Below are 22,674 nucleotides of genomic sequence, written 5' to 3'. Positions count from 1 at the left end.
GTAGATTTGAACTGTTGGCCTTTGGTTAGCAGCTGAGATCTTAACCATTGTGCCACCAGGGCTTCTAATATGTATAAAGGATTAGTAGATATTACTCTCAACTGCTTATAGGTAATTCATATTAGTGACTTTTTGAGAAGAGCATTTCAGGCATCTTTTCAAACAATGGCAATAGGAGAATGTGGCTCTTGGGGCCGGGCTTATGGTGCTGCAGCAATTCCCAGGAACCATCTAAGCACAGACCGGCGACTTGGTCTCTCACCACAAACCCTCCCTGCCGGAGACGGACATGTCCTCACGCTCCACTGGCATCTGTGTGACCAAGAGGTGGCAAGAAGCTCGTCTCATGCAGCTCTCGGCCTGACCTAACCTCTGCCCACTGTGGATGGGAAGCTGGAGGCAGGTCAGCTGCCTAGTCCTGCCTTCCTACAGAGGTTGCTAGAGCCCACGTTGGCCCAACCAAACTCCCTGTGCTGGGAGGGTAAGGGGTGGTGGTATGTGGAAGAGCGCCCCCTGGGGGTGAGCCTGGTTCTCACCCAGGGCAGCTATGGGCCACCGCCCACTGCAAACCACCATCCTCTCTTAGCTCTGGCCACAGAACCCTCCTTGAATTTTTCTCTTGTACTTCTGGCTACCATCTTCTGATCTCTGCTAAACAACTCCTCCTCACCTGACCTCGCAATGTTGGAAAACCAGGTGTCTGGTGCTGGGCCTCGTGTCTGTCTCTCCACTCTCTCTATAGGTGAGCTTTCCTAATGCAATGCATCCACCCCCACCTTTCTCAGCCCTGACCCTGACCCTGCATTGCCCTCCCCTTGACCTTGGCCCTGCATTGCCCTCCCCCTGGCCCTGACCCTGCATTGCCCACCCCTTGGCCATAACCCTGACCCTGCACTGCCCCTCCAGCCCTGACCCTGACCCTACACTGTCCCCCTAATGGCCCTGACCCTGACCCTGCACTGCCCCCTCCTCAGCCCTAACCCTGACCCTGCCTTGCCCTCCCCCGACCCTGACCCTACATTGCTCCCCTCATGGCCCTGACCCTGACCCTGCATTGCCCCCACTCTCAGCCCTGACCCTGCATTGTCCCCACTCTCGGTCCTGATCCTGACCTTCCTTCTGAACTCCAGGGTCTCAATCACGCCACCACTCCCTTGACCTCTTCATAAGCTGTCCAAAAGGTGTCTACACTTTCATTCCAAAACGGAGCCTTTCCTCACTTCCTCCCCACTAGGTCTATTCCTGCTGACTGTCGTTATCCGAAGAAATGGCACTGCTAACCATAACCTGCCTTCCTCAGCTAGAAAGCCAGGTATTGGCCCCCTTCCTCTCTCCCTTGCCTATGCTGCCTGCATGGCCTCTTGATTCTCCCGCTGGCATCCACCCTGAATTCTCCCATCTCCTGCTTTGGAAGAGCCACATTCCAATCCAGCCACCAGGCTAAAGGGCCTCTTACAGATCCACTGTCCATGGAGGAGCCTCATGATCCAGATGCTGTCGGTCCGTGGCTGCAAAACCTTCGGCTCAGCCCACATCCTTGTCACAGTTCCGAATCCCTGCACTCGCCAGCTCTGACCATGCTGGCTTCTCCCGGTTTCTCCCGCAGCCCAGACCGCCCTCCACTGCTCTCTTCCTCCTGGCCCAGAATCTGGAGGTGTGGAGGCACACGTGGGTGGGCACATGAGCACGCCATGGCACAGAAATGTGGTGGCAGACAGATGACAGATGGCCTGATTTCCTTTCCCATCTGAAATCCTACTTTGAAGACCCTACCCTGAACTCCTCTATCATGGCAGTATGGCCGCCTCAATGGTGTCTCGTCCTCAACTTCCTTTGATCAACTCCTCTCTGCTGGACAGCCTCCCACTGGTTTCCAGCCCGAGCAGGCTACCCAGTGACTGTCCCAGGATGCCCAGACGAGGCCTGGTCGACGAGGGCCCACACCAACACCCAGACACTGGGGCTCCGCAGGAACACTTGGAGACCTCCCCGAACTTGGCCAGCCCCAGGACTCAAGATGACCTCAGGAAGAGACTACCTAACGTTTCTAAAGCCCCTGATCAGCGATGGATTACCCAATAAGCAAGGTATGCACAAGCTTACTCGTGCTTACTTACTATCCTACATTGTATACTTTCACCTGTTTCTTTTGCCACATCAAAGATCTGATGAAACCAATGTGAAACTGTGCACTGTAGATTAGTAAGTAAATATAACTAAGTCGGTGCATAACTTGCTTACTGGTTAACCAGCCCCTGCCCCCAATGGGGCCGTCCAGCAGAGCAGCCCAGGCTGGCTTTGACCAAGCAGACACCCTGGAACCTTTGGGTTCCTCAGGCCCGCCTCCCTCAGAGTCCTCATCTTCCACGCCAGGAAGCAGGATGCAAAGAATGGCTCTGGATGTGACACAGCACCACAGGGAGCCCAGGTGCCAGGTGCCAGTGGACTCAACCCGCCCGGAAGCAAAGATGGAGGCAAAGTGCTCCTGTGTGCTATTGACTTCATTCTGATCCCAAGACCAGCTTCCACTGCTGTTTTGCCTCACAGGCAGCACAAGGTAGGAACTGGACAGTTAGTTACCAGGGGCAGTAAGTTCCACCAGACTTGTCCAGAGTCCAGACACAAGACCGAACAATGTACCCTCAAAGAACATGCTCGCCTTCCAGATGGGGGAAATCCCACTCAAAAGAAATTAAATTAGAAAAAAGATGGAGGGGATTACATTTTTGATTTTGGAAAATAGGTTACCTCACAATGACAATAAAGAATTTCAAAATACAAGCAAGAACAGTGCCGCCACTTCAAAATAAAAATGTTTTAAAATACATAGTATCTGTGGCATTAGAAGCACAATTTGAAATCTTGGCACATTTAGAAAGATTCAAATTCACACCACACATGAGAACCAATGCCAGGAGCACTCTGTTAACTGTGACTGTGCTAATTTGCAGGGCGGATGAAATCTTAGAAGAGAGCTGATCAGGCTTCAATCCTCCCCACTGGAGACGTGGGGACGTGGTGGGTCTGGTACTCATGAGCAGCCTCCTCCTGTTCACCTGACGACAAGGGAATAAAATATGCCCAGACTACCACAAGAGACCACATAAGGCCACAGACTTGTTTTTCTCAAAGAAGTAGCAATTTGCACCAGACCTCACCGGCCCTGCCACGGACTCCTGAGGTGATAGCCCTGGCCAATGGGGTGCTGCATGTGGAATTGCAGTGAGGAGCAGCCTGGGGCAGCACTCTCCCCAGGCACACACTCGTAGCCTCGTGGCTCACAGCAGCCCTGGGAGAGCAGTGCAGGCACTGGCCTAAGACGCTCGGCAGTAGAGCAGCACACGGCTCATGAGTGGCAGAGGTGAGCTCAGCCTGGGAACCGCGCATCCCTGCTGCCTGCCCTGCACTGTGCTGGTCTTTCCCCGACAACTCCCATGATGCTCTCCCTTGCCGCAGGCATACATGCCCACTCAACGCTGAGCACACAAGGCCAGTGCTTAACAGGCACTTGTTGAATCAATTTTGACTCAAAACGCAGTGGTCTTCCCATCACACCTTGCTGTCTTCAGAGTTCTTCTTGGCCCTTCTGTTCTGTCTCCTGGTCCTGGCTCACAAGCAGCCAAACATCATGGTGTGGAGCAGCCTTCGGGCCTGCTGGCTCGTGGCCTTCTGCTCCACATTGGCTCTGTCTGAGGCCCCAGGAAACCAGGAAAGCAAACCTGCACGATGTCCTCTCCCAGAGCAGAACATAAGCAGAGGGACCCGACTGCACTGTCAAAGGAGAGGCATGGTTCTACGTCCCCTGACATAGTGATGGTCAGCTGCTCAAGTGGCCAGGTTCACAGATGAACGCCAGCTGCAAGCCAGGACTCAGCAGGCAGTCTGCCAAGTTGCTGTGTGTGCACATATGTGTATATGCGTGCATATGCACGTGTGTATGCATGCTGCTTGTGTATACTGTGTGTACTATGTGTCGGTGTGCACCCGTATGCACAGGTGCACACGCCTGTGGCACATCATCTCTCCTCTTTTGAGGCTGGCTCTGTCCTAGGCTGGACCTCAGGACTAGCTTTCGGAGGACCAGAAAAATCCCTGGAAGCTGTCTCAGTTTGCCTGGAATGCATCAGGGCTGAGAGGAGGCAGTCCTTTGGATAGCCCAGACGGCTATAATTATTTCTCGTTCCTTTCCCCTGCTACCATCTTCGGGCTTCAGAACAAACCACTGCACCTCCCCCTCTGAAGCCTAATGTTTTGTCTAAATAAGCAGCAGTGCTAAAGATATACAATTTTGGGCTAACAATTTCAGGCTGGCACCCCCCTTTCTAAGTACTTCCCTCTTTGGGTGATCAGGTGGGAAAACCTGCATTGTGCTCTGTGCAGTGAAATATATTCCACCCGTGGAATATAAAACTGGGTGGGGTATCATAATCTTGTGGAACATCTCGGTCAACTGGCACAATACAGGTCATAAAGTTATGTCCTCCATCCTAGCTTGGCAAGCAGCGTCTACAGTCTTAAAAGCTTGTGAGTGGCCATCTAAGATACAACTATTGGTCTCTACTCATCTAGAGAAAAACGGAAAAAGGGAACCAAAGACTCAAAGAAGAAACTAGTCTACAGGACAAACAGTCGACAGGAACCACATTTACCTCATTTCCCCTGAGACCAGAAGAACGAGATGGTACCTGGCTTCCACTACTGAACCATTCGATCAGGGCCACAATAGATGGAGCCTCATAGGAGAAAAATGTACAACAGAACCTTAAACTGTTAAAAAGGAAACAAAAAACAAAAACCAGACCTACAGACTGGTTGAGACTGGAGGACTCCTGGAGACTACTGCCCTGAGACACTCTTCAAAACTTAAACCAAAACTAACCTCTGAAGTCACCTTGTAGCTCAATAACAAATTGGATTGGGAAAATACTGAATATCACTCTAAGTACTGTGCTCCGTTAAAAAATCACCTTTACAAGACCAAATGATCAACAACTACTTTAAAACAAAGATGAGGAGATAAGGGGGCAGGGACACCAGATTAATGGAAACAGAACCAGAATGGAAATAATGAGAACGTTCATACACTGTGAAAAATGTAACCAATGTCACTGAACAACTTGTGTAGAAATTGTTGAATGGGAACCTAAACTGCTGTGTCAACCTTCACTGAAAACACAATAAAATATTATTAAAAAAAAAAAAAAAGGAAAGATCCTTAGGGTCCTCAGTTCACAGTGTAAAGAGAGGGGTACCTGTGTAAGTTTTCCATCCTGCTGGACAGCTGCTCAGCCAGGGAGGACTGCCTGTGACGCTGTACACTGTCTGTCGTCTATTAGTAATTAAAACAGTTTTCACTGCTGCCAACACTGCCTACCTGCCCTCTGTGTGCAACTTGATAGGATAAATGGACAGTTTAACACCTATGGAGTGGCTGGCATCACTGGGTGGAATTCTTATCCCAGTACTCTGGTGGGTACTTGGGATCTGCAGACAGCCTTTAAGGCAACCTACGTGTGTAACACACCGGCCTTGACAGTGTGATGGACTTCAACTACTTGGACTAGGACTAACCCTCCAGGCCCTACTCTGCGCCCATGCCACAGGACTCCAGCACTGTCTACAGGAATGAAGACTAAACCGCAGCAGTTGCCTGGGGTAGACACCCTCCTGTCTTAGTGGCACCGTGACTACCGGTGAAGAGTGTAAGCATGACTGGAATGTTCTTGGGAGAAGGTAACAGTAAAATGGCTGAAGTGCCAGCCCCATGGGGGCAGTGCTGTGTCTGCCTCATGCCAGCCTCCTGGGTAGGCAGGCCCTTGGAGGAGGGGAGACCCAAGAGGATTCCAGAGGATAAAGGAGAGGTGGCAAAGAAGCCCCATGGGCAGGAGGGAGAGAGAAGAGAGTACGGAGGGTGGGGTGAAAGCCCAAGAGGTGAGGAGAAGGGTGTGGGGGTGGGGAAATCACTGAGGCACAAGGAAAGAGAGGAAGGGTAGGCGAGTGGAGGGGTGGAGAGAAGGACGAGGAGGGCAGAGCTGTGTACCTCAGCAGGGCACAGGGCACAGACCACCTGTTGCTCCCAGGTATGTTCTGAGCTGTGACAGTACTGCCTCCTGGACTTCTGCTTCCACCTTCTCGGATGAGTATTTTGGCACCATCAGTATTTTGTACAACAAGTAGGCATAACTTTTTAAAAGTCTTTTTTTTTTTTTTAAAGCCAACATATGGTCTGCGATCAGAGGGCACTTGAGAGGCTCAGAGACAAAAACCACCAGTAAAAAAGTATGCGTTTTTGAACTGAAAACGACATTGTGTTTTGTGAGTTCCTGTGAAGAGACATTCTCGCTTCCTACATCTCACAGCTCAAGCATTCACAAAGCTCACCAGCACCACAGCTCAAACCACAACAGAACATTAACTTCCAGCATTTCTCTCCAACAGAGCGAAGGCCACCTGCTCCTTGTTCCAGCTCAGGGTTTGGAAAAGTGCCCTCTGCACATCTGGGGAAAATGCCAGAAGAGTCGCTTCCCTTGGCGCTCCATCCACGTAATGGTGCAGAGCACCTCATTTTGGAAAGGCAGCTTTTCAAGACTTCATTCTAACCCAAATATGACCATGAGCATTTATGCTAATGTTATCTAGTAAAAACTGACCAGGATCTTCTCAATCCAAGGGATTCTTTCCCCCAAAGAGCAACCTGTGACTATATCTCAACCATTTCTGTGGACACAGCACTACACTTGGGGATAGCCAGTGCCAAGTCCCATCACTTCCCTGCAAGCCTGTCTCCTCTTCTGTATGATAGGATGACACCTCATCTCCAAGCTGCAGTGAGGAAGATGAGGAGACGCTCACGGGAGCCCCCTCAGGCAGCAAGTGTTCAAAAACTGGTCTCTCGTCTTGACAGCCACAGACAAAAGCAGCTAAGCTGGGTTGTAACTGTGACCAGCCGCCTGCTGTCTGCACGAGCCCAGAGGGGCTGCATCCTGGAGTCCAGGCCCTAGGAGCTCAGCCACTATGACAGAGTCACTGTGACCTTTATCAGGATACAGAACAGGCAAAGAGAGCCCTTGCACCTTCCTAAAGGGTCAACACCAGACTGCGCCTCCAGCTCTGCAAGCTCATGGGGGAAAGCAGGCCAAATGAGAGGGACATTCTTTCACAGAGACACTGACTTGTGGAAGGTGCAGGGCAGGACAGGTGACAGTAAAAAGATCTGTAATCAAATCAGGGTTCAAAGCCCACCCCTGAGGCTTACTAGTGGTGGGACCTTGAACGTATTGTTGTCGTTGTTAGGTGCTGTCAAGTCAGTTCTGACTCACAGTGACCCTATGCACAACACAACAAAATGCTGCCCAGTCCTGCGCCATCCTTACAATCGTTATGCTTGAGCCCACTGTTGCAGCCACTGTGTCAATCCACCTCATTGAGGGTCTTCCTCTTCTCTGCTGACCCTGTACTTTACCAAGCACGATGTCCTCCTACAGGGACTAATCCCTCCTGACAACATGCACAATATAAGACGCAATCTCACCATCCTTGCTTCTAAGGAACATTCTGGTTGTACTTCTTCCAAGTTAGATTTGCTTGTTCTTTTGGCAATCCGTGGTATATTCAATATTCTTCGCCAACACCACAATTCAAAGGCGTCAATTCTTCTTCAGTCTTCCTTATTCATTGTCCAGCTTTCACATGCATATGATGCAATTGAAAATACCATGGCTTGGGTCAGATGCACCTTAGTCTTTAAGGTGACATCTTTGCGTTTCAACACTTTGAAGAGGTCTTTTGCAGCAGATTTGCCCAGTACAATGAGTCTTTTCATGTCTTGACTGCTGCTTCCATGGCAGTTGACTGTGGATCCAAGTAAAATGAAATCCTTGACAACTTTAATCTTTTCTCCATTTATCATGATGTTGCTCATTGGTCCAGTTGTGAGGATTTTTGTTTTCTTTATGTTGAGGAGTAATCCATACTGAAGGCTGTAGTCTTTTCTGTTCATTAGTAAGTGCTTCAAGTCCTCTTCCCTTTCAGCAAGCAAGGTTGTGTCATCTGCATAACGCAGGTTGTTAAAGAGTCTTCCTCCAATCCCGATGCCCCGTTCTTCTTCATACAGTCCAGCTTCTCAGATTATTTGCTCAGTATATGGATTGAATAGGCATGGTGAAAGGATACAACCCTGACACACATCTTTCCTGACTTTAAACCACTCAGTATCCCCTTGTTCAGTCTGAACAACTGCCTCTTGATCTATGTACAGGTTCCTCATGAACACAACTAAGTGTTCTGGAATTCCCATTCTTCACAATGTTATCCATAATTTGTTATGATCTACATAGTCAAATGCCTTTGCACAGTCAACATAACACAGGTAAACATTCTTCTAGTATTCTCTGCTTTCAGCCAGGATCCATCTGACATCAGCAATGATATCCCTGGTTCCACGTCCTCTTCTGAAACTGGCTTGAATTTCTGGCAGTTCCCTGTCGATATACTGCTGCAGCCGCTTTTGAATGATCCTCAGCAACATTTTGCTTGCGTGTGATATTAACAATATTGTTCTATAATTTCCACATTCGGCTGGATCACCTTTCTTGGGAACAGGCATAAATATGGATCTCTTCCAGGTGGTTGGTCAGGTAGCTGTCGTCCATTTTTGCGAGCACTTCCAGTGCTGCATTCCTTCGTTGAAACATCTCAATTGATATTCCATCATTTCCTGGAGCCTTGTTTTCGCCAATGCCTTCAGAGCAGCTTGGACTTCTTCCTTCAGTACCACCGGTTCCTGATCATATGCTACCTCTTGAAATGCTTGAAAAGTTGACTAATTCTTTTTGGTATAATGACTGTATTCCTTCCATCTTCTTCTTCTTTTTTTTTTTTTGGTTTTAATAATTTTTATTGAGCTTTAAGTGAACGTTTACAAATCAAGTCAGTCTGTCACATATGAGCTTATATACACCTTACTCCATACTCCCACTTACTCTCCCCCTAATGAGTCAGCCCTTCCAGTCTCTCCTTTCGTGACAATTTTGCCAGTTTCTAACCCTCTCTACCCTCCCATCTCCCCTCCAGACAGGAGTCTCAAGTGTCCACCTGATACAAGTAGCTCACTCTTCATCAGCATCTCTCTCCAGCCCATTGTCCAGTCCCTTCCAAGTCTGATGAGTTGTCTTTGGGAATGGTTCCTGTCCTCGGCCAACAGAAGGTTTGGGGACCATGGCCGCTGGGATTCCTCTAGTCTCAGTCGGACCATTAAGTCTGGTCTTTTTATGAGAATTTGGGGTCTCCATCCCACCGCTCTCCTGCTCCCTCAGGGGTGCTCTGTTGTGTTCCCTGTCAGGGGAGTCATCGGTTGTGGCCGGGCACCATTTAGTTCTTCTGGTCTCAGGATGATGTAAGTCTCTGGTTCCTGTGGCCCTTTCTGTTTCTTGGGCTCATAGTTATCGTGTGACCTTGGTGTTCTTCATTCTCCTTTGATCCAGGTGGGTTGAGACCAATTGATGCATCTCAGATGGCCGCTTGTTAGCATTTAAGACCCCAGACGCCACATTTCAAAGTGGGATGCAGAATGTTTTCATAATAGAATTATTTTGCCAATGGACTTAGAAGTCCCCTTAAGCCATAGTCCCAAAACCCCCGCCCTTGCTCTGCTGACCTTTGAAGCATTCAGTTTATCCCGGAAACTTCTTTGCTTTTGGTCCAGTCCAGTTGAGCTGACCTTCCATGTATTGAGTATTGTCCTTCCCTTCACCTAAAGTAGGTCTTATCTTCTAACTAATCAGTAAATAACCCTCTCCCACCCTCCCTCCGTCCCCCGCCTCGTAACCACAAAAGTATGTGTTCTCCTCAGTTTATACTATTTCTCAAGATCTTGTAATAGTGGTCTTATACAATATTTATCCTTTTGCCTCTGACTAACTTCGCTCAGCATAACGCCTTCCAGGTTCCTCCATGTTATGAAATGTTTCACAGATTCGTCACTGTTCTTCATCTATGCGTAGTATTCCATTGTGTGAATATACCACAATTTATTTAACCATTCATCTGCTGATGGACACCTTGACTGCTTCCATCTTTTTGCTATTGTAAACAGAGCTGCAATAAACATGGGTGTGCATATATCTGTTTGTGTGAAAGCTCTTATTTCTCTAGGGTATATTCCAAGGAGTGGGATTTCTGGGTTGTATGGTAGTTCTATTTCTAACTGTTTAAGATAGATTTCCAAAGTGGTTGTACCATTTTACATTCCCACCAGCAGTGTATAAGAGTTCCAATCTCTCCGCAGCCTCTCCAGCATTTATTTTGTGTTTTTTGGATTAATGCCAGACTTGCTGGAGTGAGATGGAATCCCATTGTAGTTTTAATTTGCATTTCTCTAATGGCTAATGATCGAGAGCATTTTCTCATGTATCTGTTAGCTGCCTGAATATCTGCTTTAGTGAAGTGTGTGTTCATATCCTTTGCCCACTTCTTGATTGGGTTGTTTGCCTTTTTGTGGTTGAGTTTTACAGAATCATATAGATTTTAGAGATCAGGCGCTGGTCGGAGATGTCATAGCTGAAATTTTTTTCCCAATCTGTAGGTGGTCTTTTTACTCTTTTGGCGAAGCCTTTAGATGAGCATAGGTGTTTGATTTTTAGGAGCTCCCGGTTATCTGGTTTCTCTTCGTCATTTTTAGTAATGTTTTGTATTCTGTTTATGCCTTGTTATTAGGGCTTCTAAGGTTGTCCCTATTTTTTCTTCCATGATCTTTATCGTTTTAGTCTTTATGTTTAGGTCTTTGATCCACTTGGAGTTAGTTTTTGTGCATGGTGTGAGGTATGGGTCCTGTTTCATTTTTTTTGCAAATGGATATCCAGTTATGCCAGCACCATTTGTTAAAAAGACTACCTTTTCCCCAATTAACTGACACTGGGCCTTTGTCAAATATCAGCTGCTCATATATGGATGGATGTATACCTGGGTTCTCAATTCTGTTCCATTGGTCTATGTGCCTGTTGTTGTACCAGTACCAGACTGTTTTGACTACTGTGGCTGTATAATAGCTTCTAAAATCAGGTAGAGTGAGGCCTCCCCCTTTCTTCTTTTTCAGTAATGCTTTACTCATGCAAGGCTTCTTTCCCTTCCATATGAAGTTGGTGATTTGTTTCTCCATCACATTAAAAAATGTCATTGGAATTTGGATCAGAAGTGCATTGTGTGTATAGATGGCTTTTGGTAGAATAGACATTTTTACTATGTTAAGTCTTCCTATCCATGAGCAAGGTATGTTTTTCCACTTAAGTAGGTCCTTTTTAGTTTCTTGTAGTAGTACTTTGTAGTTTTCTTTATATAGGTCTTTTACATCTTTGGTAAGATTTATTCCTAAGTATTTTATCTTCTTGGGGGCTACTGTGAATGGTATTGATTTGGTGATTTCCTCTTCGATGTTCTTTTTGTTGATGTAGAGGAATCCAAGTGATTTTTGTATGTTTATCTTATAACCTGAGACTCTGCCAAACTCTTCTATTAGTTTCAGTAGTTTTCTGGAGGATTCCTTGGGGTTTTCTGTGTATAAGATCATGTCATCTGCAAATAGAGATAATTTTACTACCTCCTTGCCAATCCAGATGCCCTTTCTTTGTCTAGCCTAATTGCTCTGGCTAGGACCTCTAGCACAATGTTGAATAAGAGCGGTGATAAAGGGCATCCTCCTTCCATCTTCTTTTGATGCTTCCTGCGTCATTTAATATTTTCCCCATAGAATCCTTCACTATTGCAACTCGAGGCTTGAATTTTTTCTTCAGTTCTTTCAGCTTCGGAAATGCCGAGCATGTTGTTTTTTTTTTTTTTCTATCTCCAGCTCTCTGCACATGTCATTATAATACTTTACTTTGTCTTCTCGAGCTGCCCTTTGAAATCTTCTATTCAGTTCTCTTACTTCATCATTTCTTCCTTTTGCTTTAGCTGCTCGACGTTCGAGAGCAAGTTTCAGAATCTCCTCTTACATCTACCAGTATTCGGATACCAGCAGGGTCACCCATGGAGGACAGGTTTCAGCTGAGATTCCTGACTAAGACAGACTAGGAAAAACGACCGAGCAATATACTTCTGAAAAGAATTAGCCAGAGGGAAAGCTTATGAAAAGCAGCGGAACATTGTCTGATACAGTGCTGGAAGATGAGCCCCTCACGTTGGAAGGCACTCAAAAGACGACAGGGGAAGAGCTGCCTCCTCAAAGCAGAGTCGACCTTAATGATGTAGATGGAGTAAAGCTTTCGGGACCTCATTTGCTGATGTGGCATCAATCAAAATGAGATGAGACAGCTGCAAACATCCACTAATAATTGGAACCTGGAATGTATGAAGTATCAATCTAGGAAAATTGGGAATTGTCAAAAATGAAGTGGAATGCCTAAACATCGATATCCTATGCATTAATGAACTGAAATGGACTGGTAATGGCCATTTTGAATCGGACGATCATACAGTCTACTATGCCGGGAATGACAACTTGAAGAGGAATAGTGTTGCGTTCTTTGTCAAAAAGAACATTTCAAGATCTATCCTGAAGTACAACGCTGTCAGTGATAGGATAATATCCAAAAGCCTACAAGGAAGACCAGTTAATACGATTATTGTTCAAATTTACGCACCAACCACTAAGGTCAAAGATGAAATAACTGAAGATTTTTACCAGTTTCTGCGGTCTGAAATTGATCGAACATGCAATCAGGATACGTTGATAATTACTGGTGACTGAAATGGGAAAACTGGAAACAAAGACGAAGGATCGGTAGTTGGAAAATATGGCCTTGGTGACAGAACAATACCGGAGATTGATAGAATTTTGTAAGGCCAATGGCTTCTTCATTACAAATACTTTTTGAACATACTACGTGACCTCAGTTTCTCTGTTTAAAAAAAAAACAAACAACACTCTCTTCTCAGGGGTGTTGTGAGGAGTCTGTAAGATAGCACTCGTGACAGGGTTCATACAACACCTGACCAGCAGGAAGTGCTTAATAATGCCCACATCATGCCAGGCATGGTGTGGCTGGGAGTGGCAACCTGAAGGGAGGGGGGATGACTGGCAGCCCTCTCCTCAGACTCCCGAAGCCCTCACAGGCACAAGGTGGGGCCGGCTTGCACATCTAAGGTCTGAGCAGAATAAGGGAAAGAATGAGTTGGCCAACGGGTGAGCTATGTGTGAGCGAATGAGTGAGGCAGGCTTGCAGTCACCCAGTGGTGGACTTCTGGGGCGAGATGCTCACCAAATAACTCAAATACATCACAAAGTCAGGCACTTTCAAGATAAACTGCAAAATACAAGAATCTGATGGCTTTCTTAGGGGCTTAGAGTTCACTACACAAGGAACAAAACTTGAGACCGGTCCAAAGCCCCAAGGACTCCTTTGTCCTGACTCAGACTCACAAGTCACACACTTCTCACTGCCAACAGTCCCAGTTGCTAATGTGGGACCCTGGGGGGGCTGAAAATAACGTGAGGAGAGAAAGAAAGTACACATGCAATTAATCAGTCTGCACGTTCATTGCAATGCCAGCTGGACACATGCCTTCTTCTGGTAAAGATTTCCTCCCACCTTAACACTGCTGCCTCAGCCTGGCATGAGAGAGTGCGTGTGCCACAGTAACTGACCTTTAGAAATGCACGTGGAAGCTCTGCTGATGTCACACTAGCAGGACCTTAACAGATCCGCGGGGCTTTGCAGAAGCCACAGTAGGTCGAGAGTGCTCTGGATTGACTCCAAATGCTCAGAGTCAGCAAACTACTCAGATTCCCAATCCCCGCTTCAGACAGCACCCCTCTCTCAGCACCCCTCATGAGGCCTGCTAGCTGAGCTCTCCCTCCCAGGCTTGAGGCTTGTGACAGGAGGCTCAGTGGGTATGTTCCTGTGCTATGGCGTGGCCAGATGGCCATGTGGCTGCCTGAGTCAAGGACACTAGAGACCACCTGAACTGTGCTGCTGGAAAGAAGGACAGGGCAAGGAGGCCATGCTGCTCTGTTTGGTGATCGGCTCCTGGCATGGGGCCCAGCTGTAGGCACGCCCCTCCTCCCAGAGCTCCGCCTGCACCCATGATGCCCTCACATCTTGGTATCCTGCCACCCCAGCCTCTCCTCTACCCTCTCACCAGCCTTTTGACAGGTAAGGAGAGGAGGCCTGTGGTATCTGCCTGTGGGCCTCAGAGTGCCTGGCTCTCCTGGGCAAAGGCCAAGGCTCCTACCAGCTCATGGCTCTGCGGCTTGCCCTGCAGCTTCTGGTGGTAGTCGAAGGTCAGCCTGTCCAGGACTGCATGCTCCTCCTCATCCACAGTGGCCATAGAGCGCTCCTTGTTGATCTTGTCGATGTCGATGTGCTCCTCGCCCTCCAGTATGGCACTCCACCAGTACTCCCCTACCTTGTTCAGGTTCACCTAGGGCCAGAGCAGAGCACAAGCTGAGTCCTCTGGAAAGGCGTTCAGTGAGGGGACAGCCCTCAAGGGGAAGCTGGGACAGACTCAGGGACCCGCCAGTCGGCATGCGAGGGGGCAGGCAAGCAGCTGGTAGAGCACCAGGTAGTCAGGGACTCAGACCCTGACCATCCATTCAAAACAAGCTCCACTGGCTCATGGAGCACGGGCTGGGCCTTCAAGAGGAGGCTCTACATGCTAAGGAGCATGTGGCCTGAGCAAACACACCACAGTGAAAATTCAGAGGCTGGACAGTGCCTATGTAAAACAGAGAGGAGGAGCTCAGCACCCAAAGGCCTCTCTTCTGATGGGCAATTCCTTCCTTTCTACCAGACTCACGATCGCTACAGATGATGGTAGCCACCATCTATGCGTGTCACCATACACACCCACTTCCTGCTGCCAGCACCAAAGATCTTCACCTGTCACCCAGCTCCAGCCACTCTCTGAGCCACTTCTGACCAAGAAAATAAGTTTTCCATAAGCCCCTCCCTTCATGTCAGGGGAAGAATCTGGCCACCAGAGCTGACACCCCTCACCCGCTAGGCACCTGCTCCTGCACTACCACAGCCTTCCCCAATCACAGCCACGGAAAGCCTGTCCCCACACACAGGGTGCCTTCACAGTCCTTCCCGCCTGGCCTGGCCCTGCCGTCCCACCTAGCTCTGGTCAACCACCTCCTTCTCTGAGTCATCTCTTTCTTGTTTCTAAGAGCAGGACTCAGTCTCAGTAATTTGGGACCTGCTCCACGAGAGACGTGCCAGGTCGAGGACTTAACCTGATGCATGACAGAGTCTCCTGGGGTTAACTTCACACCCCAGGAGTCTTCTCAGAGCCAATCTGGCCAGATGCCCTGGCCTTGCTCCTGGCCAGCTGGCTCCCTGCCCAGGGCCAGGCCTGTTACTCAAGGAGCCTGGCTACCACCAGGAACCACACCACAAGGCTGGTCCCAACCCCTCTCCTCCATGCCTGCCTGCAGACTAAGGTCCTAGCCCCCTCCTCCATGTCTGCCTGTGCACTAAGGTTCCAGCTCCCTTCTCCATTCCTGCCTGCACACTGAGGTCCCAGCCTGCCTCCTCCATGCCTGCTCGAGCACTAAGGTCCCAGCCTGCTCAGTTACCTCTGCCAGAGCCTGCATTCAAACTCACTTCCTGGTCAAGGAAAACATCACTCACCTGAGTTTTGAGATGCATCGTTGGGGAGCTGAGAATCTCATTTCCTTACCACAAACATGGAAAGAGAGTGGGACTGAACCACTGGGAGCAAGAGCAGAATACCAAAGGCATTGCCCAGTTTGGTGGCCAGGTGCACAGAGGCCAACTCAGCCAGTGACAGGGACCACAAGGTGACCAAGGTAATCCCTATGGTCATGGCTGTACCTCCCTGGAGGAAGTTTCCCGTTCCCCTTGCATTGTCCACTTTCAGATAGGGACAAAACAGCAAGGGGGGGGGCAGGTAAAACAACAAAAAAAGGGCTCACCAGCAAGAGATGCTCTCCCTCACCGACATGCAGCCATGAGGGGAGCATGAGTGATCAGCTGGGTAAAATCTGCCGAGGCGCATTTCAGGAGCCCCAGCCATAGCCTGTGACAGTCTGTAGAGACGTAGTGGGCTGGCATCCCTGATAAAGAGCACTAGAGACTCACATGTCACCAGCTCCTGCTGTCCCCTTCTGCTCTCTAGCAACATTTACGTTCACCCCAAAGTGCACACGGGCTTTGAAGCAGTGCTGCTAACGAGGCTCCTTCCACTCTCCACCACCTCTGAGCTCCTGCTGCCAAAGAATCAACAAGCCACTTCAAAAAGAGCACGTGTAGCAGCCTCTTACTCCTTTAGAATCCCCTGGGGATGAAGCAGGCTCCAAAGCAAAGTTCACATTCAGTCCCTGAGAAGTGATTTCAGCTAATTAAGGGGGTGAGACTGAGGAGGTCCATGAGGTCATATAACATAGAACGCTTTTCAGAAGTGGAAAAAGCAAGGTGAAGAACTGTGATCATGACATTAACGTCAGCATCTCAGCACATTACCAAAACAAACATCCCTCAACTTCTCATTTCAGTGGGGTGGAGACGAGGCGTAAAGTAAAGACGGGGTGAGCTGGCCAGCTTCTCAGAGCACTAACCCTTCCCAAGAATGCCAGCTCCATCAGATAAAGTCCAGGTAAGGAATTATTTCTAATCTGCCACTGCTGCAATTTAAATTTAGGCTAAATTTTCCATTTCCAGACACTCTGCTTACTTAGTTGGTCACTGACTGCACCATTTGCTTGCAGAGTGGAGACATGGCCTTCAGAGGCCCTGTGTAGAGAACGGCAAGCCTCTCTTTACCGAGCTGCAGACCTCAGGCCAATGCAACACAAATCTCCCACGTGGGAACTTCATTTTGTTTTCACAACTCTAGGAGAGATTTCTGAGCTCCTTACAAATGGTAAATCTCTGGAAGAGGCCCTTTACATTTACTTTACTTCCATCTTCATCAAGAATTACCATTTACTGAACGCTATATGACATGCTCACAAGCCCCTGTACCATACACACTATGCCCTGGGAAGCTACACAAAGACCTAAGGTTATGGCACCAAGTGGCAAAGCTGTCCACATGCCAATGTGAAAAGTCCAGCTTCCCTGTGCTGGACGTTATAGCTGGGTGAAGTGCATTGACCCAAAGCCAGAGTAGAGACCCTTCTTTTTGCTTTTGGGCCTTTTTATAGCCCACAAGCCAAACCCAGGGTTTTATGGACCAGGTAAGGACATGTGAGCCTGGCTGAGGGGCACTGTGGGGCACAGCAGGAGAGACGATGGGCTTCACTCTGCATGTACTTTAGTCCAGAGAGCACGCCCACCTGTGTGGTGCACACCCCTCCAAAATCAGGAGGCCTGGCATCAATTTCTGAAGGTTTGTCCTGAGCAAACTCTACTACGGCCATGGCAAACACCCTGGTTCCAGTTCTCCTTCAGTTATGTTTCTCACCTATCACCTTTGCACCTGTAATGGGCTGCCTTGCAGGATGGTGCTCCCTGCCCTGGACTCTGCCAGTCTCTGCAAAGCAGTAGATGAGGTCTGTTCTACAAAAGGTTCCCAGGAAGGCCCTGAAAACATCAAGGGACCCTCTACAAAGTTTTAATAAATATTTACTTAGTACCTTCAGAGTGCCTTCTACTACCCTAATTTCTAGGGATGAGTCTAACAGTAAAAAGAACAATATTAATAACAGTGCTAACATAATAGTTGCTACAAATGAGGTATTCCAAAACCATCTTGATGCGCCTGCCTCCTCTCTCTGCAGGCCCCCTCTGGTGAAGTCTCTATTTCTGACATTCTGTCTCTCTCCTCTGTGCACAGAACTCCCAGATGTTGAGTTCCAGTCCCTCTCTCTTTCCCAAACTCAACTTGTTGGGTTTTTTGTTGGTTGTTTTAATTTTTTTTAATGACTCCGTGCCCCAAAGGTCTTTTAGCTGAGAAGTTTCTTTGTTCTGAATTTTTCTCATGTTCTACAAACTGGTTTAATTAGGAACTGCTACTGCTGTCATTTCTACATTTAACTACTGTTCTTGAAGTAATACCACTGGGTGGCCTTACCTTCAGAAATATTGATGGGTACAGAGAACATATGGTCTTGTCAGGACCACTTCTCTTCCACACCCCCATGCAGAATGTAATGCCCAAAGGATACAGGGAGATGTGCTCTACTGGAGTTCTAATGTTTTTGAAGGAATCCATATCTAAAAATAACATCCTTGGTAGAGCAGTCTGATCGTTTAATGTTTGGTTTTAACATTTGTTACTTTTTTTCAAAGTCAGATTTATATGGGTTTAACTTGCATGTGGTAAAATTCACCTTCTTAAGTGTACACATCTACAAGTTTTGACAAATACAGTCATGCAATCACCATGATAATCAAGCTTCGGAATATTTCATCACCCAAAGAGTCCCCTGTTCCCCTCTACAAGCAGCCTCTGGGCTCACCCCAGCCCTGACGCTGACTTCTGTCTAGTTCCTCCTTTTCCAGAACGCCATACCGGTGGAATCACCGCCTGCAGCCCTTTGTGCCTGGCTTCCCTCTCTCAGCCACGCTGACATGTGTGTGCATGTCTCAGGAGGGCGCCCTCTGCTGGCATCAGCGCTCAGTGTTCCAGAATCCAGGGCATGGTCCGCCCAATCTGTCCACCTTGCACCTGCTGACAGACGGGGTATTTCCGGATTGGCAGTTATGCATAAAGCTACTGAAAGATTTACATCCAGGTCTCTGTGGGGACCTATGTTTTCCTTTCTCCTTGGTAAATGCCTATGACTGGTCATGTGGTAAGCACATGCTGAGCTTTATAGGAAACTGTCAAACTACCTTCCAAACCAGCTGTACCACACTGTGCTCCTCTGCCCCCCACCCCAAGCAGTGAGTGCTCCCGTTACCACGTCCTCATCAACACCTGGTACTGTCACTTTTTTGGGGGGGAGGGGGAGACCATTCTAATCGGTATGCAGTGGTATCTCATTGCTGTTTTAATTTGCAATTCCTTAATGACTAGTGGCGTGGAGCAACTCTTCACATGCTTACCTGCCATCTCATTTTTTAAAAAATTTTACTTGAGAATAATTTTAAACTTACAAGTTAGAAGAATAAGTACAAAGAATGGCTATACACCCTACTATTCATCTACTGTTAACATTCTATCCTCTATGCTTTACCTTTGTCTGTATGTGTGAGTGTATTTATAATGTAATATACCACACAGTATTTTTTCCTGAACCATTTAAGAATAAGTTACATGCCTCTTGCCCTTTCCCTCTAACGCTTTGCTGAGTACTTCCTAAAAATCAGGAAGTTCTTCTATATGGCCACAGGAAAGTCCACAGTAGAACAACACTTCAGTCTACTGTCTAATCTACCCTTCATATTCCAGTTCTGTCAACAGACCCAATCATGACCTTATCTCGTTTTCCCTCCAGTCTAGGATCCCGCACTGCACGGCAGCTGTCATGTCTCCTTTAACCTGGAACGCTCCCACAGCCTTGGTCTTTTTGGGGGCTTGCCTGGGGTTTCCTGCCGACTAATGGCAGGGCATGCAGTCTCAGTGTAGGTGCTGGTGTGCCCTTCCTTCAGTGCCACACCTGGATGCTCAGAATGCCCACATGCCCCTCTCTGGGGAAGTGCATTATGATCACCTGGTGAAGACAGGGTATGATCTCTCCATGGTCTAGTTACTGTTTTATCCCTTTGTAACTTATAAGCCTCTATGAAGAGATACTTTGAGACCATGTAATTGCTCCACATCAAAATGTCTCCCTAGGTTTAATATCGCTGAGGACTCTTACCTGACCCAATCTTTACCATAAAGGTTGGAAAATTATGATTTTCTATTCCAGCAATCCCTCCATATTTACCAGTTTTTATTAAAGCAAGAGCCTACCCTTCCCCCCATTAGTTAATATATTTATCCATTTATTATCAGGATGGATTCCTGGATTCCCATTTGTTCAACAACTTACAATTCATTACTGTCCTTAATTATTTTGGTGTTCAAATTATCCCAGATTAGTCAGAGAAGGTCCCCTTCAAGCTGGTGCCTGTGACCTGGTGACAGGCCCCCTTTGGGCACTTCCTTACTTTCCAGCATAACAAGATGTTCCAAGCTCAGCTTTTACCTACCCTGTCCTAGACCTAGAATAAACTGCATGGAAGAATGTACAGACTGCTGGTTGAACAGTTTTCCCAAAATGTCCTCAGAGAAACTTCGAACAACATGAATAAACTTATCTCAGCATCCCCCAACCTATGCCAGATGACTCACCAATATTTATATCCCTTTCCTTCCTTAGTAACAGAACCTTATTTCTATTCAGGGAAGCAATGTGCAAGCTAAAGAATACTTTACTTGCAACTACTCTGTTTCTTGGCCATGTGATCAAGTAAAAGTTGTCAGATAGTACTTCTGGGAAGTTACCTTGAAAACAAGGACTTCTGAGTACTTCTGGGAAGTTACCTTCAAAACAAGGACAAATAACTGGGGTTTGTCCTTCGCCCCATCTCCCCTTTCCTCTGTCCAGCTGCCATACAGGACGAGGAGAAAGCTTTCAGATGGGAGATTCCATGCCAAGGAAAGGAAAGCAGAATGACAGAAGGACTTGGAAGTCCTGAGACACTGCTGAAGCTGTGATACCATCCTAGGGCTGTTCATCTCCATACTTTTCTGTGACAAAGAACTTAACAGTGACCTCTTGTTTTGGCTATAACAGAGTAACTGGGTCCAGACCTGCCCTCCCACCATAAACAACTAGAAAATAAATGCTCAGACGCTGGACAACAGGCCACCCTGACTGTGACCCCTCAAAGACAGCAAACAAATGAGCTGAGCCCTATGATCTCCCTGGCTTTTGCTTGGAAGCATTTTTTGTACTGTGGAACAAAGCAGAGCATGGACAATCTCAGTGAGATGAGATGGCTGGGGTTTGGCGAGCCTGAGAGGGTTCGAAATTGTTGGGCCAAGTGCTGAAGACACAGGACTTACCCAGAGAAAGAGTCAGAGAAATCTGCAAATGGAGTTCCCTTGAGTTTGCTGTTGAATATTAAGTCATACATAGGGTGAGACTCAATAAAACCAGTCAAACAATGACAGGGAAGCTAAAAGCAGAACAATTCTCAGAGCTCACACAGAACTAACAGGTATTCAAGCTCTGACCAACTGGATTGGAGAGTCCTCACTGAATACCCAGCACATTCAAAAGAGACTCAAGAATGGTCATACTTTTTGTAGCAGGACAAACTAGTCCTAGAGTAAAGGCTACTCTAGATGTACCCTAACAAAGCTTAAAAGTGAGCCTCAAAAAGATCAAGTTCGTCTGTAATTAATTGCCTGCCACTACACTGTACAGAGAAAGATGACAAAACTCAACACTAAACACAATGTCAAGATCAAATAAAAAATTAATAGATATGCAGGGAGGAAGCAGGAAAATGTGACTCATAACCAGGAGAAAAATCAGTTAACAGAAACAATCCCCAAAATGACAGAGAACATGAAATTAGCAAACAACAACTTTGAAGCAGCTATTATAAATATGTTCAAGGATTTAAAGGAATATATGAACATGAGAAAAGGAAGATTTAAAATTGGAACTTCTAGAGATGAAAAACAGAATATCTGAAATAAAAATTTTACTGGATGGGACTACCAGCAGATTAGATACTACAGAAGAAAGTATCAATGAATTTGAAGAAATCACAATAGAAACTATCAAAAAGGAAAACACTAAAAAAAATAAAAAAGGAAGATGAACAGAACCACAGTGACCTGTGAGAGAATATAAAGTAGTGTAGCATACGAGTAAATAGAGTTCAAAGAGGAGTAAGGGTTAAAAAAAGTTGAATAAATATTGATGGAATCCAAATTTGATAAAAAACTTTCTACCCCCAGATTAAAAAATAAGAGCAATGAACCCCTAGCTGACAAACCCAGAAAAAGAAAAAATATATATATACTGAGTGAAAGAGGAAATTTTAATCACAGGTGAAGATATATGCTGTATTAAATACAGGAGAACAAAGATAAGAATAGGCGTACCATCAGAAACAACCCAGACGACAACGTTGAAAGAAAAAAAAAAAAATCTGTCAGCTTATAATTCTATATCCAGTAATGATATCCTTCAAAGATGAAGGTGAAATAAAGACTCTTTCAGGCAGTTAAACCTGACAATATTTGTAATCAGTAGTCCAACGGAAAGAAATTGACGCTACATTGAACTTTGGATCTAATGAAAGAAATAAAGAGTTTCATAAATGATAAATTGTGGGTAAATACAAAAATATCATTCTCATTTTATAATTTGTTTAAAAGATAACTGATTATTTAATATAAAAATAACAACAAGGATTATGGTGTTTAATACATTTAGCAATAAAATATGTCATAACAATAGCACAAAAAACAATGGTGGGGGGGTCACAGAAAGTGTCTTCATTACATATGACATGGTAAAATATAATTCGAAGGTGGAATTGATAAGTTAAGAAGGCATATTTGCAGTGCGCTGTAGTATTTAATATGGCCCTTCTTTCTAATTTCTACCAAATGACTGGGTGGGACTATGCAAACGTACTTGTGGCCCACCAAAGGGACTGGATAGCTTGCTAATAATGTAAATAAGGTACATGGCACCCTTGTGGGGGTGGGACCACGCAAACAAGCTGTATGGAACCCCAACAAGGGGATTAGTCATTTTTG

At 46.6% G+C, this 22,674-nt stretch overlaps 1 protein-coding gene across 4 annotated transcripts in view; it reads right to left on the bottom strand.

Annotated features, from left to right (window-relative positions):
• NUDCD3 (NudC domain containing 3) overlaps positions 1–22,674 on the bottom strand; it is a 208,079-nt gene that overhangs the window by 10,961 nt on the left and 174,444 nt on the right. For 3 of the 4 annotated variants that reach the window (XM_049894500.1, XM_049894499.1, XM_049894498.1), the window contains one exon: positions 14,227–14,415. The exons of the other annotated variant lie outside the window; for it this stretch is intronic. In XM_049894500.1, coding sequence (XP_049750457.1) covers positions 14,227–14,415 — 189 coding nt within the window. The remainder of the gene's footprint in view (positions 1–14,226; positions 14,416–22,674) is intronic. 4 annotated transcript variants of the gene reach the window in all.

This window comes from Elephas maximus, chromosome 8 (genome assembly GCF_024166365.1).
Source record: "Elephas maximus indicus isolate mEleMax1 chromosome 8, mEleMax1 primary haplotype, whole genome shotgun sequence".
Classification (NCBI taxonomy): domain Eukaryota; kingdom Metazoa; phylum Chordata; class Mammalia; order Proboscidea; family Elephantidae; genus Elephas; species Elephas maximus.
The sequence above is the reverse complement of the archived record's forward strand: the minus strand, read 5'-3'. Positions and strand labels throughout refer to the sequence as shown.